The sequence below is a fragment of the Panthera leo genome, chromosome C2 (assembly GCF_018350215.1).
Source record: "Panthera leo isolate Ple1 chromosome C2, P.leo_Ple1_pat1.1, whole genome shotgun sequence".
Classification (NCBI taxonomy): Eukaryota; Metazoa; Chordata; class Mammalia; order Carnivora; family Felidae; genus Panthera; species Panthera leo.
In genome coordinates, this window is record NC_056687.1 from 132,727,672 (window position 1) to 132,745,810 (window position 18,139).

Here is an 18,139-nt window from a genome sequence, read left to right on the forward strand (position 1 = left end):
CTCACTCACTCACACACACATTCCCAAGATATACCGGCTATGAGCAGAGGAACAATAATACTTAAGCAGACCTCTGGAGAAGAATGTACTTATGAAAACACAGTTTCAATTAAGACAGGAAATGGAATGGACTTCCTGAAAAGAGTAGAGATTCAAGAGTTATACATGAGACGTTAAGGTCTAAATCAATATTTAAATGACTGTTTTTAGATTTGAGTCCTCATGGCTCATGAGTTGAGCCCCACATCGGGCACTGTGCTGACAGCTCAGAGCCTGGAGCCTGCTTCAGATTCTCCCACTTGCTCCGCCCCTCCCCCACTCGTGCTGTCTCTCCCCCGCCTCCCAAAAATAAACATTAAAAAAATTTTAGATTTGAGTCTTAAAAGAAACAATTATTTCCTTCAAAAAGTATGCAAGCAAAAAATTTAACAAGACGAATATAACAATTTAGGTAGTTTTCTAGAGTACACTCAGTATGCTAAAAGTAACAGAGAAAGGGGAGGAAACCATTCTGTTGTCAAGTATGTAGTACTGTATTTAAGCAATATTTTTAAAAGTTAAATTATTTTCTTCATAATTTTGATTACCTCAAGAAGTAGTTTGAAATTAAGCAAAAGTATTTATCAGACTGAAGGCTAGAATGAATTAGTTATTTAAGCTGTGTTACTTTTAAACACCTTATTTGATCTGTCTCTTATTAGTATAATTTTTTGGCTGGGATGTATGTTAACTAGCAGAATCTCTGGCATATGACTTATGTCCCACCAGGCCCAGGATAAGCACATTCTCTGAAGTATAATTTTATGTTATTATTTACATAATTATTTCTCAGCAACTGCATCAAAGACAACTTATGTCCAATATTACAAATTAGCAGAGTGTACGATTTTTAAACAGGCTGAATTTCTGCCCTCCTTTAAGAAAAAACTAAGGAGAGGTTATTTGCAATTCATTCTGGTTTCTACAATGTGGTGACACTGGGATAAATAATATCCCTTTAAAAACTGGAGAAACTTTTCAATTTAAGAATAAGTTGCTATGGTTACCCAATGTTTACGTTTATAACCAATAATTACATGAGACGTCCAAGGGATTCCCACAAAGTGCAGTAAAATCAGTAAGTAAAGTGTATGCTAGTTATTTCACACACAAACTGGGACCACATACACCACTTCCCTTTCAAAGCAGCTATCATTTGGGAAATACTAAAGAAAATGATTCACATCTTTCTAAACTGTAGAAGGGTGGAGACAAAAATACTAAAACTTGTAACTATTTTAAAGTCCAAGTGATGACTCAGATAGAAAAGAACACTTTTCATATTCTTCAGCTCCCTTTACTAAAAAGTGCTATCTAAAATTTTATAAAATAGCTTCTATTGTTAAAAGAAGGAAAGGGTGTTTCTAATGTGTATCAGGCATGGAATTTTTTTGGATAAAAAAGATTTTCATGCTGTTGATAAACCTGCAAAAAGCCATGCTTATAACTTGATGTTACTTCAGAGTAAGACAACATCCAATTCCTTTAGATGTAGTCAATTTTGAACTTCTTAAATGGAAAGAAAGGGCCCCTATCAGAATTGATAATTAGCTCAACTCTTGACTAACTGGGTAATTAAATCTGCATCAGTTACTGCAGTACAGAAATGTTTTTGCCTGTTTTGTTCATAGTCTGAACATTCAGTAGTTGAGAATACCCATGAAGTTTTTGACCCGAATATAATTCTAATGTGATCTTAAAATTAATGAGACTCATCATTACATCTCTGTTTTTTAATGTTTATTTTAATTTTTGAGTGAAAGAGGAGAGAGAGAGAATCCCAAGAAGGCTCTGCACTGCCAGCACAGAGCCTGATGTGGGGCTCAAACTCACAAACCGCAAAATCACAACCTGAGCTGAAGTTGGACAGACATTCAACCAACCAAGTCACCCTGGCGCCGCTCATCATTGTATCTTAATGGGCCTTCCACAAAGTGTCTACTTTTCTGTATAGCAGACTTTCAAATATTTTGTTCTTTAACATTAGGGCTACCCTAAACTAAACTAAAACAGCATGTTATAGTCAACTGGTTTAAACAATAAAGAAACTTACCATAAACAACAAGAAGTGAAATTATGGTGGTTCTAAGGTAACTGACTGACATCTAGGCTCTGGCTGAGTCTTCTCTGTCAGACTCAGTATGGCCCTCAGGATAATTCCCTTCATAGTCACAGATAACCTGCCATACTTCAAGGCCATCATATCAGACACATATTGTTGCCCAGCAGAAAGGGAAGTTTCCTGCTGTATCTCTCATTTTAGGTGCAAGGAAGACTTTCCTAGAAGCTACCTAACCTGACTTTTCCTGACATGTGACCAGTCTTGGTTCTTATGTTCTTCCCGAAACAAATCACTACTAGGTAGAGGAGGATTAGCTTTACACTATTAAGGACTTTTCCAAGTCATGTATAAGAGGAGTAACCAACCAAACAAAACTGGGGTCCTGCAAGGAAGGAAGTGGGTGATGGCTGGTGAATGGACAACAAATAGTATGCTTTATATGACACTGAAAAACTGAATCTTGGCATTTTATTTCAATAGTTTACTTTACTAGGGGTGCCTGGATGGCTCCCCTTGATTTCTTGATTTCAGCTTGGGTCATGATCTCATGGTTCATGAGATCAGGCCCTCAATCGAATTCTCTCTCTCCCTCTCTCTCTCCAAATAAATAAATAAACTTTAAGAAAACAGTTTATTTTCTCATTCTTGTTAATGAATCACAACACACTAGTGCTAGATAATACTGAGGGCTATAGAGATTTATTTTTAAAGGGGGAAAAAACAGTTACAAGTAATTTATCTTAAAGCAGACTAAAGGCAATCACTTTATAAATGCCATTAACAAGAGTATATTTTAGTGTATGAAATATTAAAATTACACTTTAATTTTGACCCATTAAAATTAAAGTTTTATCTCAAAAAAAGTTTCTCATTAATCTCATTTTCCTTCTCTAGGAAAGGTCAGGCTAATTCCTAGACATAGGTCAAACTACATCTAGAGTAATGAGACTAGAACACATTTAAAGCCAGGATGATGGTGGATCTAAAAACCATATCCTAAGTGTCAATGAAGCTGAAGGTATTTTGTCTGAAAAGGAGTCAGGGAGAATATGATAGTGTTAAAATATCTGAAGTGCTATCACTGTGAAGAGATACCAAATGTGCACAGGTCTAGAGATAAGAACTAGATCAATGAATAATAATAACAAGCAGCAAGATTAGATTTGGTTCAATATAAGATAGTACTTTTATCTAGCATTATTTTATGTGAAGATGGAACAAGGCTGGCTGATCATATGAGGCTGGGATGAACATCCCAGGTAATGTGAATACCTATGACAATTCTAGGTACTTTATGTGTACTCAGTTGTAACATGTCTGTCAAGTAATTTCTACTTCCAATTTCACAGATAAAACTCTGAGGTGGAAAAGTAAAACACTGGAAATTACATGGCTAACAAGTAGAGAAAAATGGACTCTAACCCAGGACCATTTGTTTCCAAAGCCTAGCTCCTACAAATCACACATCTAAGAGATGTTAAATTAGCAGTTGTTAAGGAAGCAAACAGGTTCTGAGTTGGTGAGAACCAAAACGCATCTGATTTGAAGTCCCTGATTTCAAAATTAAAATGCCAGAAATGAAAAGTATTACTCCCTTCCATTTGATTCAGCAGTTCCTAGTTTAAGAATGCTCTCACATCTATTCCTACATTGCTTCCTCACAGCTATGCTCTAAGGTAAGCAAGCTAGGGAGACACTATTTCTTGGCGTTCTACCTGAGAGAGAAAGAGAACAGCAAGGATGAGTTCCTTCAACTTTCTTCTGGTTTACTTTCAAAGATATTTGTACCTTTGATTTTCCTCTCTGATCTTTCAGTTACTCGTGGCCATTTATTAAACACTTCTTACATGCCAGATACCATACCTTAATGACTTTGCAGTCATTGGGAAGGAGCTTATACTCACAGAAGAAAAAGTATTCAAAGCCACTTGTTTCACCCTTGTTTCACCCTACTGCAATCTGACTTCCATACTCACCATTCAAGTGAAATTGCTCTAAGGTCACCAGTGGTAACTTATTACAAAATCTGCATTTTTCTCAACTAGTCTGTAATACTGGATACCAATGATCTTTATTAAAACTATCTTCCAGGGGCGCCTGGGCGGCTCAGTGGGTTAAGCATCTGACTCTTGGTTTCTGCTCCGGTCATGATTTCATAGTTCAGGAGTTTGAGCCCTGTGTCAGGCTCTCTGCTGTCAGCACAGAGCCTGCTTCGGACCCTCTGTCTCCCTCTCTCTCTACCCCTCCCCTGCTCTCTCTCTCATTCTCTCAAAAATTAATAAATAAACATTAAAAAAAAACTCTCTTGCATAAAATTTTCACCTCTATTTCTAAACCTTCTTTTTTGGCCCCTTCCACTTGACTTTTCTTCCACCATCCATATTTAAATACTGGCTTTTCTTTCAGCCCACTTTTCTTACCCCTGTCTAATAACCTCCTCTTGGACAATCTCATCTATAATATCAGCCATCACATTTGATACTTTCAAGTCTTTATTTCCAATCCTAACCTCCAGACACAACTTCCAAATGTACAACAGGCCATTTTACCTGCATATTCTAGACTATCTCAGACTCAGTATGTCAAAAATCAACTTACCATCTCTAGTCCACTCCCCCAAAGTGTTCTTTTCCTAACCTTCCCAGATTGGTTAATAATAATGGCATCACCATATATATACAGTAGCCCAGAACACAAAGAATTATCTAGAAGCCTACTCTCACTTCACCTCCCACTTCTTTTTCTTTTTTTTAATGTTTATTATTTTTGAGAAAGAGAGAGAGAGACAGACAGAGTGCGAGCAGGGGAGGAACAGAGAGGGAGACACAGAATCCAAAGCAGGCTCCAGGCTCTGAGCTCTCAGCACAGAGCCCGACGCAGGGCTTGAACTCACAAACCATGAGATCATGGCCTGAGCTGAAGTCAGACGCTCAACTGACTAAGCCATCCAGGCGCCCCCTTCATCTCCCACTTCTAATTGGTCACCCACTCCTAGGCATTTTACCTAAAATCCTCCTGAACTTTCTTCACAGTGATCTATTTCAGACCCACTTAAGTCCTCAACCTGAGTTATGAAAACCACCTTTTTTTTTTTTTTTTTATTTTGATAGAGACAGAGAGCGAGTGGGGGAAGGGGGGAGAGAGGGGGAGAGAGAGAGAGAGAGAGAGACAGACAGACAGACAGACAGAGGATCCAAAGCAGGCTCTGCACTGACAGCAGAGAACCCAACACAGAGCTCAAACCCACGAACTGCAGGATCATGACCTGAGCGGAAGTCAGACACTCAACCAACTGAGCCACCCAGGTGCCCCGGAAAACCTCTTAACTGGTCTCTCAATTCCTGGTTCTCATTTCTCCACTTCTATCCATCCTTATAGTAAAACATAGATTCTTTCACAAGAATGCTTTCCTTTCGGGAGTTCATCTGGTCCAAAGATATACAAGAGACCCAGGGATGGCCAGAAGACCACTTACTCCTAGTCACATGCTAATTCAGGGATGAACATATGATCAAAGCCAGATAGGGTCTTTCTTAGGACTTGCTTTCCTGCCAAGGCTGTCAGGAAAGATACTCTCTTTTCTTTTATAATTATAACTAAGGACAATGTAAGCTAAACTGCCTGTAGGAGAGAAAAAAAAAAAGGACAAAATGTTAAAGGGGTGGGTGGTGATGGGGAATCTACTGTCACCAAGTCCTGGATCTAGCTCTGCCTGGCCAGTAAATTTCCTTTTGCATGTAAGTCATTTTGAGTTGGGATTTTTGTCATAACCAGGAGTCTTGATTAATAATTCTCTTCATCACCAGTTACTTTCTAAATCATAGATAAAATATTATTTGCCTTTTATTTAGTCACTAAGTTTTATTAAAATACACTAAAGACATCCACCACTTATCTCGTCTTTAAGTTTCACATATATAAATGTACTTGGTGCAATTCAAATATACCATGTCGTTTCCTGTAGCTGTGCCTCAGAATATGCTGTTCCCCCTGCTTAGAATGTTCCCTTCCTACCTGCTTACATAGCAGGGTTGCATTACAATAAGGCTGGAAAATCAGACAGGGGCTAAATCATGAAGGCCCTTGGATGCCACATTAAAGTATATAACATTTTAACCTGAATACTGGGGAAACCACCAAAAAAGTTTAAGTCAAAAAGTGACATAATCAGATTATATCTTGAAGCCTCACTGTGCATACAGTGTAAATGATGGCCTAAAAATGAGGTGGTATTAAAGACAGAAAACAACAGCAGGCTGCTGTTATTGTCCAACCTAGGGACTACAAGGGATGATGAAAGGAGTAAACTGGGACTTGGGACTTTTCTGGGAAAAAAGTTTGCCAACTCTTGTCAATAGCATTGATAAGTCTTTCAAATTTTTTAAGCTAGCATTTCTTACAATAGTGTAAATACAAGGAAAAGGGAGGCCTACAAAACTTTGCATGAAAGATTTTACTGAAGTATCATTTATAACAATAAAACTAATTTTATGTTGAATAAAATGATTTAAAACACAGTATATATCATACAATAAAACTGAATGATATTTAGTAACAAAATTTTAAAGAATTTCTAAAAATATGGGACAAACAATACTCATAAAAGTATTAAGTGAAACACAGTATATAAAATATATTCTAATTATGTTAAATAATGATCAGAAGATTTTTAAGTAACAACAGATTAATTAAACTCAGTGGCAGGATTATGGGTACTCTGTTCTTTCCTTCCTGTGTGCATATAATTATTTTTTTCTGATTCTTATCATGATTCTTTCATGATTCTTATTTGCTAAACCCGATCACTACTTTAGAGGTAAGAAAAATAACTTCTACAAGGGTTAAATGACAAAAGTTCACATTCCAAAAAGTAACAGAAGTTAGGACCAAAATTTGAAGAGTGCCTAAGTGAAGACTGACTGTTCAGAAGCAAACTTGCCAAGCCAGAGCCATTTAACAACTCCATACCCATAGCTCCAGGGACTAGAACCACTTAGCACTGAATGCAGAGCAGAGCTACAGAGACCTGAAACTTGCTGGGCTAAAACTGCCTCTCAATTCATACCTCAAAAGCTATCAAATATCTAGTGAAGAGCAGAATGCAAAGGGTAATTTAAGATGCCTGTTTTCATAATTTTGTTCTCATATAAATAATCCTTTAAAGAACAGAAAAGGAAATAATAATAACAGACTGAATTGGAGAACGAAGGCCTAAGCAAAAGGTGTTTAGAGACACTGATGCTCTAGACTCTGTACTTACTTTGCTCTTTAAAACATAAGTGAATGCTTTATTACATAAGATTATTATTTCCTTGAACTGGGATCTCTACAACCTTGTTACAATCCCAAGTAAACTCTACAATCCTACATCAACTCAAATTGCTCAAGCAGGATAACTAAAAGTCACTTGGCTACCAACAAAAGAGAATTTCAATGTGTTATTTGTGAAATAAAAGACTTTAATGGATGGCTACTAGATAGAAAAAATGATCATCAAAAACAATTTTAAAAGCCTGAGCTATCTGTATGTATTTTCTAACATTACAAATCAAGAAATGGTGTTTTATTTAGGTGCCATTTAAATTATAGTATCATCTAAAAAAACCAAAACATCTAAAATGTTTCTAAGGTAGTGGACTGAAGACTGTATTAGAAAATATGGTCAGGCTGGGGTGCCTGGGTGGCTCAGTTGGTTGAACGTCCGACTTTGGCCCAGGTCATGATCTCACGGTTCGTGAGTTCGAGCCCCGCATCGGGCTCTGTGCAGACAGCTTGGAGCCTGGAGCCTGCTTCGGATTCTGTGTCTCCCTCTCTCTCTCTGCCCCTCCCCAGCTTGCACTCTGTCTCTCCCTCTCGCAAAAATAAATAAATATTAAATAAATTAAAAAGAAAGAAAGAAAGAAAGAAAGAAAGAAAGAAAGAAAATATGCTCAGGCATAGCTCTTAACCATTTCATACATACTGATTTATCTTTTTAAAAATAATTACTATATATATATATATATATATATATATCACAAATAATGGTTCTGTTGAACTAGTTTGTCTATATGAAGAACTGTATCACTATCAAAATTTAATTTCATTGTTCTTTATGATGTATTTTAAAATAATATGTAAATTTAGACAGTCTGTAGAAACCAACGCAAAACCACCATCTAGTGGTAAAAGATGAAAATTACAATTTACACAATGATCGTATAGCAAAAGTAGTTGAATTTGTGACTGCATGATCTCTAACACACATTATCAGGAAATAAAAAAATAAATGAGCCATATGATATTGATGATGTCTGCTATTTGTTGCCATTTTTCTAATCAAATTTTATCCTTACTATCTTGACACTTTTTCCTTTTTCTGTCTTGCCTACCCATTACTCAAATCCTTGATTGAATTAGGATAGGAGTACTTCAAGACTCAAAGCTTTTATTGAGCTAATAGTTAGAAAATGATTTATAAACAACAGAAATAAGGTGTGTGAGGGGATGTGTTTCCAATGGAATTCTAGCCAGCAAAAGCCATCCAGGTAACAACAAATGAGAGGCATCCTGTGTGTGTTGTGTGTTGTGTGTTGTGTTGTGTGTGTGTGTGTGTGTTTAAGTGATAATTTAGTAGATAATTCTGAAAGGCCAAGTAAAGAGTCACAGCTGGTTAGTTCAAACAGAATTCAAAATTTCAAGAGAATATGAATCTTTAATGTCATCAAAATTATTCCAATTTGAGGCACACAAACTAACGTTTTCCCAATACTCTTTCCCCTCCTACCAGAATACAGATGGACAAAATCTTTCAGCTTTCAACATAATAGCGTTCTATTCACTTCCTCTTTTTTAAAAAACAAAGAAAATTTTAACTAAGAACAAATTGTAACAAAAACCCGGAAAGGGTTTTTTATTTGTTTTGTCATAAAACAACTTTGCATTGAGTCTACTTAATATCTAATGGTACTACCATTTAGGAGCAAAAATATTTAACAGAAAGTACAGCAAGGTGAAACTTGATAATAATAAAGAATCCACTTACTGGGCCATTGGTTTTTCCTTTCTACACAACTTTTCGGTATGTTTGAATTTCAAATAAGAAGCCTAACAAACAATGCCAATGATACCAAACCAGTTTCTACTGTCTTCACAAGCACCTCAAGTCTAACACTCCTAGGTTTTGTGAGATTTTTAAACTACTTTCACTAAAAACATGGGAGTCACTCACATAACTGCTTCCCCAGTGATTAATGAATGGCTGACGTTTACAGAGTGCACCACAAACATGTAACATGTAAGAGAATGAGCTATGAGCAAAGGGATGCATACAACTTGACAAGAATGAAACATCTAGTAATTTACTCGTTTAAAAAAAGAAACTAACTACAATACCATTATTTTCAGCTATTTCATATTTCTCTTCTTCAAACTACAACACCGAGATCTTAAATCAGATTTTTAAGCCCCTCCACTGAAAATCTATTCAAATTAAGTTGTTATAAATAAGTTTTCCAGGAATACAGGGACCACCACACTTCTAAACAAAATGTCTACAACAAAGGATTTATGTAGAAAAGCTATGCTTAATTTATGATGAGGCATAAATACCAACAAACTAACACATTAAGAGAGCTGCCTATATTACTGCAGAGAGACTACTGGAAAATAACCTACCATAATAGGAATTCCCATACTATTTTCCTCTGGTGGAAGCAGTAGTTGTATTGCTTCAATTCCAATCTCAGGCCTGTGGCAGAAAACAGATATCAAAAGCAAGAATATGCTGACCCTAGAAATGAAGGGCTATGTTATAAAAATAACTAGCACCTTAACAAAACCATGAATTATTAGATAATATTCAAAACCTACTAACTCAGAAGTTTTACCCTTCTGTCAAGAAAGAAAATTATTAAACTATCCAACAAGGCAGTTTTTGTAAAGGTTTCGTTTATATATGAACCAATTAGAAGAGACTCAAAAAGTGGGCTGAGTCAAAATTGCCTGCAAGAAGACATTTTCATCATTCAAAAAGAAAAAACCCAAAACTATTCAAATATATTCACTATAATAAATGAATATATAATAAGTGCTTCCATGGGGATGTTTTAATCTAAGAAACTGTCTATGAAGTATAAAATATTCAATCTATATAATTTCTGAACATTTAAAAACATGTTCATTTTAGAAATACATAAATTTAAGAAATCACAATAGTATCTCCCAAAGGTAAATGTACTTTTTAAAAAACTGTGAGAATACACTGTTTAGTAACTTGCTTCTCCCCATTGCTCTCCATTTAACCACATGGACCTTTATCCATCTCGTTAAATATGCCTCTATTACACTTTCAATAACTACATAACATAAAATTAAAAAGTATTTAACCAGTTTCCTAAGACTGAACATTTGGGTTGCTTCTGTTTCTTTACACTCTTATATAACAATTTTTCCAGAATATCTTAATAGCCATTTTTAGTGAAATGGCTTATCTTCAAATAAAATTAGGCCTAAAATATTCTGGAACCATCTTTCTCAGATACGATAACCTAGAAAGAACAAAGGTCAGAATTAAATTCCCTGCATAAAAATATGTTGTCAAACTTATTTCTTATTAGGTTTGAGGTACCAGTTTTTATCATCTTTGTCATAGTGATTTCTGCTTTGCTCTATCTAATGCCTTATAGAAACCAATCTATCTACTCTGGCTAGAAAAAGGTTAGCTACAGTTCTTTTTTTTTTTTTTTTTTTCCCCATTTTTTAATGTTTATTTATATTTGAGAGAGAAAGAGAAAGAGAGAGCATGAGCGGGGGGAGGGGCAGAGAGACAGAGACAGAATCTGAAGCAGGCTCCAGGCTCTAAGTTGTCAGCACAGAGCCCAAAGCAGGGCTTGAACTCACGAACCGTGAGATCATGACCTGAGCCAAGGTCAAACACTGAACCAACTGAGCCACTCAGGTGCCCCTAGCTACAGTTCTAAACATATTAAAATTTGTTTTTTCTTCTGTTGTCAAAACTCTTTCTGAACAAATTAACCCTCCCAAAACAATATTAAAAGGGACATTACCTTTAGTAGGTCTTTTATAGTGTTGATATAACAGACATAGTAATATTATTAATTTGCCATTTGGTGGCAGTAAATACAAAGGAAAGTAAATTTCCTGTGTACTGCTACTGTATTATTACTACTAACACAAAGGTAGTCTTCTCTGAGTCATGTATTTTAAAGAAGAGTTTCAACTTTAAAAAAAGGTGCTTTATAGGTTTTAAAAGTTGTATTTTAATCTTGTTAATAGTCAAGTTCAAAACAATACCAAGAGCAAATTCCGGATTATTTGAAAATAGTCTTCTGTTACTATAGATTTATAAATAAAATTTAATTGCCTCAAAAACTATGCAACTCTCTTGATGCTTATCAAGCAACATGTGATTATAATAACTTTCATTCCTATTAACTAAAATCAACAAATTTCATGTAAAGATTACATTCTCTTACTCTAATCAATACTAAATCAATAATCATTGGTTAATAACTACTTATGTGCTAAGTACAAGGAATGTAACAGTAAACAAGAGTAGTTTCTGACTTCATGAGGTTTACGCAAAGTCTCCCATATATTCTTTTTTCCAGACTTACAGAGTAGTAAAAGACCAGCTTGAAAGCCTAAGTATTATACAAATATATATAACACAAAAATATTATAGTTTCCCTCCATATATAATTTACTATAAAAATTTACACCAAAAATTGGAGTATTTATATTTTTATATTATGTTATAATATAAAACAGTTTTCTGTTTTTCTATTATGATTTCCCTAATGCCTTTTTTTTTGTATTTTTTTAAAGCCTGTCTTTTTTAAAATATTAAGTTATTCCAAAAGGAAATCTACAAAATACCAAGTAACTGAAATAACTGTCACATTAAACTGAACAATGTATGTATTTTTTCACATACAATTATCACACACAAAATTATGTCAAGCTTCTCAGTAACTTACAGAAATCACTGCCAAAGTGTCTTATAGTCCAAGACACTGAGAAGTATGAACCTAAGATCACAAGTAGATTCAAAATGAGAGTAAATCTGCACATATATTGACAGATACATGTGTCTACATTTGAAAATTGTAAAGACACTGTCTTCAACAGAGAAAGTATCTCCTTCAAGGGCAGGGGTTATATCCCATTTACATCAGTATATTCAGTTCTGGGCTTTGCTTATAAGCATACAACAGTGATGAACAATTTCTTATGCACTAACATTTCTCACACTGATAACTAGACCTTGTTAGCATAAGAGAATTTTCATCTTCTTTTCTTGTTTTACTGTTTGGGTCCCAACTAGACATAAGATTTTACAGGTTAAATATTAGAAATGGTAATTTCATTTGGTCTAACCTAATACCCATTATTTACAATGTAAGTTCTTTGAGAGGAGGCACTATTTTTATTCCGCCCCAAAATGCTCATCTTCTATTAAGAAAAAAAGATAAGTAAAAAGTAAACAGTGAAGCAGTGCAATAAGTGCTCTGACAGAAGTTCGTGGGGGGGGGGGGGGGGAACATGGACATACATACATATGGTACACTAGTCAATGAAAGATATCAGGAAAACTGGAAGCCATCTGGAAAAAAATTAATAGCATTCTTCTCCTAAGTGGTCATTATACTGAAATGTATGTGTTAAAAGAACTATAAAAATCCTAGGAAATGGACTGATTTCTCCCTGAGGGGAAAAAACAAGACAGGGATGCCTGCTCTCATCAATCCTATTCAGTATCATATTGGAAGCCCTAGAACTGCAATAGGGCTAAAAGAAGAAATAAAAGGCATACAATTTAGAAAGAAAGAAAACTACCTGTATTAGCGCACATGATTATCTATGTGGGAAATGCCATGGAATCTCTGAAAAAGTTTCCATATCTAGTAAGTTCAGCCAAGTCATGGAATACAATTATATTTATACATACTACCAATGAAGTGGAAATCAAAATTTTAAAAGCAGTAGCATTTATAAAAGCACCCCAAAAACTGACATGTTTAAGTTTATGAATTTAAAAAATATATGCAGAATCTGTATGCTAAAAACTATAAAATACTGAAGGAAATCAAAGACCTAAATAAATGAAGAGATACCACATTCATGGGTTCAAAGACTCAATACTGTTAAGATGTCAATTTTTCCACATTTAATCTACAGATTCAACACAATCCCAATCAAAGTATACTAGTGGTATTTGTAAAAATGAATAAATGGATTCAAAAATTTATATGGAAAGGCAAAATTTACAGAGAAGAGCCAAAACAATATTTAAAGAGAAGAATAAAGTTTGAGGATTCACACTACTAGAAAGCTATAGTAACCAAGACAATGTGGTATTGCAAGACAGACAGACATATAGATCTGATAAAATGGAACAAAAGGGTCCAGAAATAGATGCACACATACATGGTCAAGTGATTTTTGACAACGGCACAAAAACAATTCAACAGAGAAAAAATAATCTTCCCCACAAATGGTCTGGAACAACCAGAAAAGACATTGGCAAGGAAAAAACAAAACAACAAAGGATTTATATCCAAAATAAATAACTCATATAACTCATTAATAGAAAAGCCCATGGGGCGCCAGGTGGCTCAATTGGTTGAGCGGATAACTTTGGCTCAGGTCATGATCTTGCAGTCTGTGAGTTCAAGCCCCGCATCAGGCTCTGTGCTGACAACTCAGAGCCTGGAGCCTGCTTCGGATTCTGTGTCTCCCTCTCTCTGCCCTTCCCCTGCTTGTACTCTGTCTCTCTCTCTCTCTCTCTCTCTCTCTCAAAAATAAATAAACATTAAAAAAAAAAATAGAAAAGCCCAATTTTTTAAATGGGCAAAGATGTAAACAGTTTGGCATTTCACAAAAGGCGATATACAGACATTAAACACTAGCAGAATTCAAATTAAAGCACAATGAGATACTATTACGCACCTAGTAGAATGACTTTAAAAAAAAAAACTGACTTGGGGCGCCTGCATTGCTCAATCAGTTGAGTATCTGACTCTTGACTTTGGCTCAGGTCATGATTCCAGGGTAAGTGGGATTGAGCCCTTGCAGTCTCTCAAAACAAAACAAAACACACAAAAAAACAAAACCTGACAATCCAGAATGCTGGAAAAGAGGCAGAGCAATTATAATTCTCATACATTAGTGTTGGGAATGCAAAATGGTACAGCCACTTTGGAAAGTGACTGGACAGTTCCTTAAAGTTATACATATAATTAACACATAATTCAGTAATTCTATTCCTATATATAAAACCAATAAAATAAAAATTTATGCTCACAAAAATCTTATACATGAACACTATATTGGCTTTATTCATAACCTCCAAAACCTTGAAATAACCCAAATATTCCTCAACTAGAGAGTAGGTAAATAAACTGTGGTAAATCCATGTAATAGAAAACAACCTGTCATAGAAAAAGAAGCAGTCAATAACCGAACACACCAACAACATGTATGCTAAATGAAAGGCTACATAATTAATCAATTTCTTATGGCATTTCACAAAAAGTAAAACCTTAAGGACAGAGAAAAGTAGTTGCCAAGAGCTGGGGACCTTAGGAGGCGATGAATACAAAAGGACACAACTGAATTTTTAGGGATGATGGAAATGTTTTATATCTCAATTTCAGTAGTCATTAGATGCATTTGTAAGATATCACAAAACTGTAAACCAAAAAGAATATATTTTACTACAGCTAAATTACATCTTAATAAAAAAGAGAAAAACTATAAAAGAAAAAAGCACACAATAGTTTTATTAAAATAACCTAATAGGAATGGGGCACCTGGGTGGCTCAGTTAGTCAAGCGGCTGACGTTGGCTCAGGTCATGATCTCATGGCCTGTGAGTTTGAGCCCCGCATCAGACTGTGCCAACAGCTCAGAGCCTGGAGCCTGCTTCAGATTCTGTGTCTCCCTCTCTCTCTCTCTGCCCCTCCCCTGCCCCCACTCTGTCTCTGTCTCTCAAAGATAAATAAACATTTAAAAAAAATTTTTTTAAATAATAGGGAAGACACAAAAATTTAGAAAGCCACAAAAAATTCATAGATTTAACCATTTAAAAACATTAAAAAGGAAAAACCATTCCACTAAAAACTAGGTAAAGAATAGAAACAATTCATAGAAAAGGAAACACAAATGTGCAAGCATACAAAGATGTTCAATTTCATAACAGAAATTCACATTAAAGCTACACAAATAAACCACTGTTCATCTCTCAAACTGGCAAAGATCAAGAAGTCTGAAACTATTCAGGTTCTAGACTTAAATAATGTTTTAATATAATCTCTGTGGGAGAGCAATTTGTTAATATCCAATCAAACTGTGAATGCATATTCTACTCATATGTCCTGGAAATGTATTTCTGTATTTTTAAGGGAAAAAACAGCAAGTTACATTAGAAACTATACAGTCGAGAAAAAGACCTATACATTTGCTTTTATTTGCATATAAAAACATAAAGGATACCAAGGAAAACATAGATACTCATTTGGAGTGGGTTGCACAAGTTTTATTTGTGGGACTCAAAGTGGGAGAAAGACTTCTCAAATATAGCTTTCCTTGGTTTTGGTTATTAAATCATGTGAAAGTGGGAAAAGAAAGGGGGAGGAGGAAGAGGAATTTATCTTATAGTTGATGTATCTACACACAAAGTAATATATGTAAGTGTTAAATAATAAAAAATTTGTCTGGCCTTTGTCCTGGGTACCTGAGAGCTTCTAGTAATTAATTACTAGTAAACCTAGTAATTAATTTCCTGAGTGATACAAGTGTCTTTGTTATTCATGGTGAGCCCCTAGACCATATCAGGGTTTATGCTTAATGAGGTAACTCATGGTAGGCCCTAGATTGTTCCATATTGGGCTGGCCATGCTGAAAAGAACAAACATGTGATAAGAGGGTTTGGACTGTGAGCCATGTCATAATAACCTGACCAGCTGACCTCATGGAACAGGGCTAAAAATTGAGTTTAATCATATAACGAATGATTCAATCTATCATACCTATAAAGTGAATCCTCCATAAAAAATCTTGACACTGAAGCTCGAGTATCCATATACTAAGAGGGTGACATGTCCAGAGGACATAGAGACTTATGACTTTGGGACCCTCTCAGACCTCCTCTTATGAATCTCTTTTGCTGATTCAGATCTCTATAAGAAAATTGTAATTGTAAGTATAGCACTTTCCTGAGTTCTGGGAATCATTCTAGCAAATTATTGAACATGAGGGGATGATGGGAAACCCCAAATTTACAGCCAGTTGGTCAGAAGCCATGGGTGGCCTGGGAACCCTGGAGCTATATATAGTGTCTTAAGTGTCCTGTGGAGGACCTTAACCTACGAAATCTGCACAACTGCACTGTAGTATGTGGGTATTCACTGCAGCATTGTTTGCATTAGCAAAAGATTAGAGACAACCTAGATGTCAACAGGGAACAGGATATAGGACCATAAAATACTAAGCAGCCAGAGGAATGTATAAACTCCTTAAGTACTGATGGGGAATGAACTCAAGATACTGGAAGTAGAGTGAACAATCAAGATGCACAACGGTGTATCTAGTATACTATCTGTTGTGTAAAAGGTGGGGAGTAAGAGAGATACTTGCTTATACAGTCATAAAATCTACAGGAAAAAAGAAAAAAATAATACTGACCTATATTAAGGAAATACAGCTATATAGTAAGGGAAGTAAGGGAAGAAGAAACAGAAACTTTAAACAGACTTGGAACAGGCAAAGAGATTGTTTCAGTATTCAAAACTTTCCAACAAAGAAAAGCCCAGGACTAGAAGGCTTCGCTGACGGAAGCTTACCACACATTTCAAGGAAAGTTAACGTGGATCCTTCTCAAAACAGAAAGGGAGAGAACAGATGCACACTTTCTTCAACACACAGTGCTCAAACAAATGGATATCCACATTTTTTGAGGCCAACATTACTAGAACACCGAACCTAGAAAAAGACATCACAAGGAAAAACAAACTACTGACCAATATTCCTTACGAATACAGATGAAAAATCCTCAACAAAGTATTAGCAAACAAAATCCAGCAACATATAAGAGTTCTAAACCATGACCAAGTGGGATTTATCCCAAGAATGCAAGCATGGTAAATACTAAAAAGAAAATTAATATAATATAATATAATATAATATAATATAATATAATATTAATATGCCAAATAAATAGATGAAGGGAAAAAGCCACACGATAATCTCAAATGACCCAGAGAAAAAGTATTTGACAAAATCCAACATGCTTTCATGATAAAAGCACTCCATAAACTAGAAGAGAAATTCCCTGATATGATAAAGGGTGCTTATGAAAAACCCACAGTTAACATCATAGTTAATATTGAAAGACTCAAAGCTTTTCTCCTAAGATCAGGAACAAGACAAAACACCCACTTATGCCACTTATATTCAACACTGTGCTGGAAATTCTATCAAGATTAACTGAGCAACAAGAAGCTAATAAAAGGCATCCAAATTGAAAAGGAAGAAGTAGGGGCACCTGGGTGGCTCAATCAGTTAAGCATCTGACTTCAGCTCAGGTCATGATGTCACATTTCGTGAGTTTGAACCCGGCCTCAGTGAGCTCGAGCCCCACATTGGGTGAGCACAAGCCCTGCTTCTCTCTCTCTCTCTCTCTCTCTCTCTCTCTCTGCCCCTCCCTCACTTGCACCCGCTCTTTCTCTCTCTCTCTCTCAAAAAAAAATCTATTAAAAAAAAAGGAGGAAGTAAAACTATCTCTTATTTGCCAATGATATGATCTTATATACAGAAAATCCTAAGGAATCTCCGAAAAAAAAACCTGTCAAAACTGATGAACAAATTCAGCAAAGTTACAGAATATAAGATCAAGTCACAAAATCAGATTTTCTATGCACTAGCCATGAACAATCCAAAATTAAAAACATTATTCCATTGGGGTGCCTGAGTGGCTCAGCTGTTTAAGCATCTGACTTCAGCTCAGGTCATGATCTCTCGGGCTCGTGAGTTTGAG

General features: G+C 35.5%; 1 protein-coding gene across 4 annotated transcripts in view; it reads right to left on the reverse strand.

Moving 5' to 3' along the window:
* Nucleotides 1-18,139, reverse strand: part of ANKRD28 (ankyrin repeat domain 28) — a 197,848-nt gene that overhangs the window by 135,840 nt on the left and 43,869 nt on the right. For 2 of the 4 annotated variants that reach the window (XM_042903088.1, XM_042903086.1), the window contains exon 2: nt 9,758-9,830. The exons of the other annotated variants lie outside the window; for them this stretch is intronic. In XM_042903088.1, the coding sequence (XP_042759022.1) occupies nt 9,758-9,775 (18 nt within the window). In that variant the 5' untranslated portion in view covers nt 9,776-9,830. The remainder of the gene's footprint in view (nt 1-9,757; nt 9,831-18,139) is intronic. 4 annotated transcript variants of the gene reach the window in all.